The sequence below is a fragment of the Panulirus ornatus genome, chromosome 56 (assembly GCF_036320965.1).
Source record: "Panulirus ornatus isolate Po-2019 chromosome 56, ASM3632096v1, whole genome shotgun sequence".
In the NCBI taxonomy this organism is placed as follows: domain Eukaryota; kingdom Metazoa; phylum Arthropoda; class Malacostraca; order Decapoda; family Palinuridae; genus Panulirus; species Panulirus ornatus.
This window is the reverse complement of record NC_092279.1, coordinates 18,450,241-18,460,240: the sequence shown is the minus strand read 5'-3', so window position 1 is coordinate 18,460,240 and position 10,000 is coordinate 18,450,241. Positions and strand designations below refer to the sequence as shown.

Here is a 10,000-nt window from a genome sequence, read left to right as displayed (position 1 = left end):
CTACTACTACTACTACTACTACTACTACTGTTATTACTGCTACTACTACTACTACTACTACTACTACTACTACTACTACTACTACTACTACTATTACTGTTATTACTGCTACTACTACTACTACTACTACTCTATTACTGTTACTACTACTACTATACTACTACTACTACTACTACTACTATACTACTACTACTATTACTGTTATTACTACTACTACATACTACTACTACTATTACTGTTATTATCTACTACTATACTACTACTACTACTACTACTACTACTACTACTACTACTACTTACTCTATTACTGACTACTACTACTACTACTACACTATTACTGTATATATACTACTACTACTACTACTACTACTATACTAACTACTACTACTACTATACTACTATTACTGTTATACTACTACTACTACTACTAACTATTACTGTTATTACTACTACTACTACTACTACTACTATTACTTACTACTACTACTACTACTATACTACTACTATACTACTACTACTACTACTACTACTACTACTATTACGTATACTACTACTACTACTACTACTACTATTACTGTTACTACTACTACTACTACTACTACTATACTATATATTCTACTATACTACTACTACTACTACTACTACTACTACTACTACTACTACTATACTGTAATACTACTACTACTACTACTACTACTACTACTACTACTACTACTACTACTACTACTACTACTACTACTACTATTACTGTTATTACTGCTACTACTACTACTACTACTACTACTACTACTACTACTACTACTACTACTACTACTACTACTACTACTATTACTGTTATTACTGCTACTACTACTACTACTACTACTACTACTACTACTACTACTACTATTACTGTTATTACTGCTACTACTACTACTACTACTACTACTACTACTACTACTACTACTACTACTATTACTGTTATTACTGCTACTACTACTACTACTACTACTACTACTACTACTACTACTACTACTACTACTACTACTACCACTATTAGGGGTGGCACTAGCTATGTTAAGAATAAAATGTCGCCTTTAAACCCCAATTAGCCAATAACTTCAACATTGACTCCCTCAACACGAGTGTCATTTCAGTGATAAAAGAAAAGTCACTCAAATGCAAAGTATATCAACCTTGCACACACTATACTTCCCACGTTTGTTGGAGTATACTCACCAAAGTGCTTATATCGTCCTCTCGCATGTGTATAACCACTTAACGTGCAACATTGTGTAATGTAATCATTGTATTACAAGCGAATGTATTAATTACTCTTTGTCATTCCTCCTTCTTGACGAAGACTCGTTAGCTATTGTATTAACTTCTGTTGTTCGTCGTAATGAAACACTTGATGGAATTACATTGATTATCTTTTGTTTAAGTCCATGGCCTTCGAAGTTGTATGATATAACATATATTTGAACTTTATTTGAAAAGATCAATTCCAACATGTTTCTTGCTTCATTTCATGTTCTGTTCTCTGATTATTCTGTTCCCGCATCTTTCGGAAAATTGTTCATTGCCGACGCCATCATACTAGTCTAGAATCTTAAAAGCTGTGATCAGGTCACCCCTTACTCTTCTTTCCTCCGTAGTGGACTAATTCAAAGCCTTTGATCTGTTTCCTGTAACTCACGTCTCTTAATTCTTGTACTCACCTTTCTTGGCCCTCCTCTGGACCTTCTCTACTAGCTTTTTGTACCTCTTAAGTGCTTCCAGTTTCGATGCAATGTAGGATGTGAACATCTTGATGATTTTTTCTCTATCATTTCATTCTAATATCTATTCAACAGATGGTTCTTTTTTCCTTCACTGTTATCTTCAGGTGTCGGTATCTTGCAATAAGCTAAGAACGATTTCGACGTCCAGGTTCCCTCTGGTGTACACAGATTCCCAAGCTTATTTTCTGCTGGATACTATTCGTATCGAGACGTTCTTTCGTTCTGGATCTTCTTCGTTACTTTACATTGTCGGGTTCAATTCCACTAAACCGAATTTTTAGAGGTTTGTCAAGGCTACGATGTGAGTTGATGAAATCCTCCTCGTTTTCTACTGCCTGCATGGCCACGGGATCAGCCGCCAACATATTCATGTGCAAGTCAAATCCCAATTGGCAGGTCATTCATATAGATAACAAAATAGCAGTTGTCCCAGAGTGGAACCCAGTGCTACGCCGATTGTGACCCAATCCCACGTCGAGAAGGCTTCTCAAACATGCGTTCTTTGTCCTAATGTAATATCATAACCATCGAAACTGTCCTACTTCTATTTCACCTTAAAGATCTATCTTCTTTTCCAATCTATAGTGTGGTACGGTGTCAAATGCTTTCTGGAAATCCAGGTACAGAGAATCCGCCTCGTCTTTTTCTCTCTTATCTAGGAATGAGCTCACTTTCCCTTAGAAATCTAAAAGGCGTGGTACACATGACCTCCGTCCCCTGAAAACCATACTTTCTCTCTGGACTTTTGTATCTACAGGAGGTCATTCATTTGCTCCCAGATCATCTTTTCCAGTACTTGCCAGCCCACTCTCGCTAGAGAGAGAGAGAGAAACCAGTGTGTAGTTCAGTGATATCTTCACTAATGCCTTGAAAATAGGCTCTGACGTTGTGTGTGTGTGTGTGTGTGTGTGTGTGTGTGTGTGTGTGTGTGTGTGTGTGTGTGTGTGTGTGCGTTCGTGGGGATGCATCCGCATGCACTTAGGTTCGTCGTGCAGGGTCGATCCCTCCCACGTACGCTGGGAACAAGGAGACGACGAAGGAGAATCAGTCGGTCATGGTCAGGAGGTGGGTCCTTCAGCACGTCAAAAGCTGCGCTGAGGAGGTGTTTGTGGTGTAGATAAACACGGGTGGCTGGTTGGCGTCTGGTCGAGGTAGGGAGGTGAGTAAGAACGTCGAGGTTGGCGCGGTGATTGTGGTGGTGAGTCAGATGGCGCTAGGGCGGGAGGTGGTGATTGTGGTGGTGAGTCAGATGGCGCTAGGGTGGGAGGTGGTGATTGTGGTGGTGAGTCAGATGGCGCTAGGGTGGGAGGTGGTGATTGTGGTGGTGAGTCAGATGGCGCTAGGGTGGGAGGTGGTGATTGTGGTGGTGAGTCAGATGGCGCTAGGGCGGTAGGTGGTGATTGTGGTGGTGAGTCAGATGGCGCTAGGGTGGGAGGCGGTGATTGTGGTGGTGAGTCAGATGGCGCTAGGGTGGGAGGTGGTGATTTTGGTGGTGAGTCAGATGGCGCTAGGGTGGGAGGTGGTGATTGTGGAGGTGAGTCAGATGGCGCTAGGGCGGGAGGTGGTGATTGTGGTGGTGAGTCAGATGGCGCTAGGGTGGGAGGTGGTGATTGTGGTGGTGAGTCAGATGGCGCTAGGGTGGGAGGTGGTGATTGTGGTGGTGAGTCAGATGGCGCTAGGGTGGGAGGCGGTGATTGTGGTGGTGAGTCAGATGGCGCTAGGGTGGGAGGTGGTGATTGTGGTGGTGAGTCAGATGGCGCTAGGGTGGGAGATGGTGATTGTGGTGGTGAGTCAGATGGCGAGACGGTATATGTGACAGCTGAGTGAGAGGTGAGGCAGGAGAGATGATGAGGAAGGTATAGGAGGGTGAGAGAGAGAGAGAGAGAGAGAGAGAGAGAGAGAGAGAGAGAGAGAGAGAGAGAGAGAGAGAGAGAGAGAGAGAGAGAGAGAGAGAGAGAGAGAGAGAGAGAGAGAGCAAATCTTTCGGTTGGATTTCTCTTGGAGGGAAAGTAAGCATGATTTTACGCCTCTGTTTTGACTGTTTGCTTTACGTTGTTCAAGCGTCGTACCGTCGCGTTCAATGGTCGTACCGTCGTGCTCAACCAACGTACCGTCGTGCTCAACCATCTTATCGTCGTACTCACCCTTCGTACCGTCGTACTCAACCATCGTACCGTCGTACTCAACCATCGTACCGTCGTGCTCAACCATCGTACCGTCGTACTCAACCATCGTACCGTCGTGCTCAACCATCGTACCGTCGTACTCAACCATCGTACCGTCGTGCTCAACCATCGTACCATCGTGCTCAACCATCGTACCGTCGTACTCAACCATCGTACCGTCGTACTCACCCTTCGTACCGTCGTGCTCAACCATCGTACCGTCGTGCTCGACCATCTTATCGTCGTACTCAACGATCGTACCGTCGTACTCGACCATCGTACCGTCGTGCTCAACCATCGTACCGTCGTGCTCAACGATCGTACCGTCGCACCCGACCATCGTACCGTCGCGCTCAAGGATCGTACCATCGTGCTCGACCATCGTACCGTCGTGCTCAACCATCGTACCGTCGTACTCAACCATCGTACCGTCGTGCTCAACCATCGTACCGTCGTGCTCGACCATCTTATCGTCGTACTCAACGATCGTACCGTCGCACTCAACGATCGTACCGTCGTACCCGACCATCGTACCGTCGTACCGAACGTAATCAACACGTCCGCCTCTCAGTGTACCCCGTTGACAGACCTCATATAACACAGAGGATAATATTCCATAAAATTACTCCCGACCAAACACTTACTGACTCCCTCCCCTCCAGCTGGCTGGCGTCCTGCCACGGTGGCGAAGACCTGAAGGAGATTATCAGTGAGGAGGTGACCTCATGTCTTCCCATGGCGTTCCATAGCTTCTCTGGACTAATGCCAGTGTTCCCATTGCGTGGCCTTAAATGATGGTCATTCGAATATCATAAAATCATGGAGTCCAAATATCCATATTACATTATATTTCCCCCGTAATAGATAATATTCTTAGATTTATTCACATATGAGAACATGATTCAAAACTAGAAACAACTTTTTTTTTTAAAGAATTCAAAATTGGCCTTTTTTTTTTTATCTATATGATTTTAGATTTTGACATGTTTCTCCTGAACCAATTGGGTTCATAGAGATAAGTCAAATTCTTAATTGATCTGTGAGGAAAGGAACTGAATACTGTAATGTTCTGTGAAAAGGTGACCTGATGTTACTGTAATGTAAGAGTATAGACACACACACACACACACACACACACACACACACACACACAGTGGAGTAGGCAGCAATCTAAACATAATGATCTGTGTCACATGACACTTGGTTATCATAAAGTAGGAAGTTCCTCAATATTTCCCTTTGAATTCGCCCCTCAAAACATCCTTTTACGTTTCAGCATCCCGTCACATGTTAACATCCCCATACATGTTAATACCCCCTCACATGTTAACATCCCCATACATGTTAATACTCCCTCACATGTTAACATCCCCATACATGTTAATACTCCCTCACATGTTAACACCCCCATACATGTTAATACTCCCTCACATGTTAACACCCCCATACATGTTAATACTCCCTCACATGTTAACATCCCCTTACATGTTAATATCCCTTCACATGTTAACATCCCTATACATGTTAATATCCCCTCACATGTTAACATGCTCTCACATACTACCATTCTTTCATAAGTTAATATTCTCTCATGAGTTAGGTTAATATTCTCTCACATGTTAACATTCCCTCACATATGAACATCTCACATCTTAACATTCACATCTTATAATCCTCTCGCATTTCAACATCCCCTCACATACGAACATCATTTTACACTCTAACATCCTCTCACCTATTAACATCCCTCCACATATTAACATCCATTCACATATATCACCAATACATCATCAATAACTTAGAAAAATGTCTTCCAATTCCTTGCCTGAAGTAATGTATTATTCTTTCTCATCTCTCTCCCCTGCAGTGTACGGCTTCGGAGGTATCCCAGTGAGTATTTTCTTCCTGCCTGAAGTCTTCTGAAATACAGTTACTTCACTGAAATTACAAGGATTGAATTACAAGTATCATTGCTTAGGCACAAGACAGTTAACTTCCTGTATAGCCCCATTCTCTCTAAGGGGTTTTTGATGGTGACCTAAGTCACACAATTAAAGTTTAATTAGGTATCTCAGTCGTTACAAAGGGGGGTAGTTATCAGGTAATTATCTGTTAATTGATGTCTGTAATAATGTTATTTTGATTATATTTTCATCTTAATGTAATAGATTTATCTATTGTATTTTTTTTTATATTTACGTGTTGAGGTTTTGATTTTCATTTCCAGTCGTATCTACAACCAATTAGAATTTAAGCTTATTTCACCTTCCTGCTATTAATTTCAAATCACTTTCCATATCGCTTCATCACAAGGCTTGAAAAAAGAAAGAAAAAAAAAGATGAAAGAAATTTATTCAATATGCAGATTAGGGGCGGGGGGGGAATGAATCGTGAAAATTCGTTCGAATTCATAACGAGTGACGCCAAATGCCAGCACATTCACACATCCCTCAATGAACTGGGAATCGAACTGGTAATGAGGATACGAGAGACTTGGAGGAGGGAGGAGCTACGTCTATATAGGATGGTAGAGAGAGTGAGTGTGAGTGTGAGTCACTGAGGATTACGATGATTAGGGTATTTCTGTCAATCACTGACCCCTTGGGAAACACGGCAACCATATGAAACGCACCTCCAGGCACCTGTCAACGACTGGGTTATCAGACAGGAGACCCCAGTATAGACGGCGCCTGTCAGTACGTGGCTAATTGCAGAATCAGTCTTGGATATGCCAAGTCTTCGACAGATATTCCAGTGTCGTGTTTGGCAAAAACATCGTCAAAGTAGATCTTGAAGGAATTTTTTTATACGAGGTTTTGCGAAAAATTGTCTGATTTAGCTATGTTGCGCCTAATCTCGACGGCTATTCACATCAACAGATAGATAAAGAAAAGATAGACTAGCCTCTTTAATAACTAAGGTGAGATAAGCTTAAAAGAACGTCATAGATCACTAGATTTCATTTTCTTTTGTTGATTTTTTAAGTAATTTCTAATGTTGGTATTCTCTTATTCGCTTTTATTTCAGCCTCATGCATCTTTATTTAGTCTTATCTTTTATTTAGTCTTATGTTATTTTTCATTTTATCTTGTTTTCATCTAATACGAGATAAGGAACACATGATGTCAGTGACACCATGTCGCATCCTTTATCTTTACCTCCCATCCATGATAATGACTGTTGCCTCCGCACTAGACCCTCTGGTCTACACTGGTTCTCATGTCTGCTCCTCCTCCTCTTCTTCCTCCTCCTGTGCAGCCCTCACTGAAGGAGAAGAAGCTGAAGGAGGCCAAGCTACAGAACGCCGTGGCCAAGGCGACAGTCTCCACCACCGACGCGAATACCGAACCCAAAAAGAAGGAGGAGAGTAAATGAGAGTGTGTGGAACCCGCGGAGGTGAAGAAATGGTAAGTGGTGCTCACTCCAGTGTCTTGAAACCCTGCTCGACCACGGCGATACGACCATTCAGCACGACCATTCAGCACGACGGTGCGACGACTAGAGGGCATGACACCCCCCTTTGAGAATGATGGCTATAGATTCTGACCTAAACCCTGAAGGGTCAGGTCAAAGGCTTAAGGCAGGGATCAGGTCATAAAAAGGCTAAGGCTTTATAAACCATGGGTCGTAAAGGCTTCCTGAAGGGTCGAACCTTCGAAGTCAAGTGTTCGAATCGTCGTGGTCAAGGTGTTGTTGATAGCTAGAGTTTGAGGATGGTATTTTGAATTGTCTGATGCATCAGGGAACTTATATATAAGGAGGCAATGATTTAACTGATAGTATGAGGTTAGATTTCTATTGGCCTCATCTGTAACTCTATTCTTAATGCTAATACTATATAGATTATGAGAATATTCATCAAAACCATATCTAAGTTCACTTATTATAATCATGTTTAACTCAGCCTTATAACTTGAACAGTAATAGAGCAATATTTATTCACATGTAATTTATCAAACTGCAATATCATTTAACTTATAAAGTAGACGTTTAGTCTGGTCTGCTGTCTTTTCTGTCTTTTTTTAGCAGACGACAGACAGACAGACAGAGAGCCACATGCATCATGCTCTCTTGACTAACATGTCCTCATCTCTCACTGTCTCTCTCTCTCTCTGTATCTCGCAGTTGTTGGTAAGGTTCTTCGTGCCTGGAGCAGCCTGGAGGAAGGAAGGAAGGTGGAGGCTGACCCATTTTTATATATATATATATATATGAAGGAGGTGCCGCCCCTGCTGGAGCCCCTCCCCCATCATTCGCACAAAGGCCAACAGAGGCTCCGTAGAGGGCGGCCGCTCTCCTCCGCCAATTTTAGATGTTCTTTGCTGACTGGCTTTTCTCACACGGGGCGTCTTCTCGTCATCCCATCAGGCAGCTGTAGAAAGAGGGAGGCGTGTGAACACCCCGAAAGTCCACGTCTCCCTTGGCTCTCTGCGTGGCCGAGGTTGGCCCCATAATGATACGCTCCTGCCCGAATGCTGAAGAGGACAACCTCCTCCCGTTGACGACATTGCGTAAATTATTACAGCCATCAGTCACTGTTCTCGTGCACGAAGAGGCACATCAATTGCATCCTGCTATGAATATGAAGGGGAAGATCTCACCCATTAAACTCCCTTCGCCAGGATGTTATCAGTTTCCTCTCTTTTTTCATCGTTGAACGAATGCCCCTTTTTTCATCGATGAACGAACACGCCTCGTTTTCATCGTTGAACGAACGCCTCTTTTTTCATCGATGAACGAACACGCCTCGTTTTCATCGTTGAACGAACGCCTCTTTTTTCATCGATGAACGAACGCCTCTTTTTTCATCGATGAACGAACACGCCTCGTTTTCATCGTTGAACGAACGCCTCTTTTTTCATCGATAAACGAACACGCCTCGTTTTCATCGTTGAACGAACGCGCCTCGTTTTCCAAGTGGCATGTCGAGACGGGAGGGCCCCTTCCTCACGGGATCCGGGCGAGTTATAATCCTTTTAATGCCATCCTATTTAATTAATCAAAACACGCGCGCGCGCCAGCATTACCACCTCTGTGCTTTGTACATACGCAGCATGAAGCATTTCAAGCGAATTTATGCTGTAGTGTCCTGACGAGAGACGACTTAAAAGAAAAGAAGAAGAAGAAGAAGAAGCCTTTGTAAACAAATATCTCCTTATATATTTTTGTTCCCCCCACTGAATCGGCGTCACTGAGGAGGAGGAAGAGGAGGAGGAGGAAGAGGAGGAGGAGGAGAGGGCGCCACAAGGCAACAGTTGGCCAGTTGGAGTGGTCGCTCGCTATGGCTTCGCCAAGCAGAGCAGTCGCCACACCTTTGGCCCACTGAGAGAGAGAGAGAGGGCGTGTGTGTGTGTGTTGTTCTCCTCAACCTCGGCCCCTCGGTGGCAGCTCCCCTCCTAAAAAAAAAAGAAATAGAAGAGTGAGATAGACACGTGTGGGGGCTCTCGTCCTCAAAAGGAGATTGGATGCACAAATTGACAGTCTCTCTTCGATTCAGTATTGCTCAAGAATCGCAACGACGTCGCTCTTGCATAGGAAAAAAAAATAAATAAATGACCCCCCTCCCAATTTTTTTTTTTTTTTTCGTTCGCTGTCAACAGCTGCTGTTTTTTTTTTAAATTAAGACGACGCTTTGATGTTGAATTCAGTATATATGATGAAAAAAAAAAATGATTCCACAACTCCATATGGTGCCTCGTGTCATCTATTCTGTAGTATTGTCGAATCTATTAATACTTAGAGCTCTGTGTGTGTGTGTGTGTGTGTGTATGTGTGTCTGTGTGAGTGTGTGTGTGTCTGTGTGTGTGTACGTCTGCGTCTGTGTGTGTTTATGTGTTTATTTGACGGACAGCAGACCACCAAATGTTATTTTTCCAAAAATATGAATATTTCCAAAAAAAATATATATATATTATATATATATATATATATATATATATATATATATATATATATATATATATATATATATATATATATAAACGCGGTGGAGATGCTTGAAGGCGAAATCTCCCCCCCCCCCATAGAGGGACCAGTTTAAACGGAAGAAAGAAAACGGGAAAAAAAAACATA

General features: G+C 42.7%; 1 protein-coding gene across 1 annotated transcript in view; it reads left to right on the top strand.

The window, feature by feature from the left end:
* Positions 1-9,043, top strand: part of LOC139765985 (uncharacterized) — a 15,548-nt gene extending 6,505 nt beyond the window's left edge. The window contains exons 3-5 of the mRNA XM_071694017.1: positions 5,796-5,818; positions 7,187-7,335; positions 8,054-9,043. Coding sequence (XP_071550118.1) covers positions 5,796-5,818; positions 7,187-7,303 — 140 coding nt within the window. The 3' untranslated portion in view covers positions 7,304-7,335; positions 8,054-9,043. The remainder of the gene's footprint in view (positions 1-5,795; positions 5,819-7,186; positions 7,336-8,053) is intronic.
* Positions 9,044-10,000: the final 957 nt, after the last annotated feature.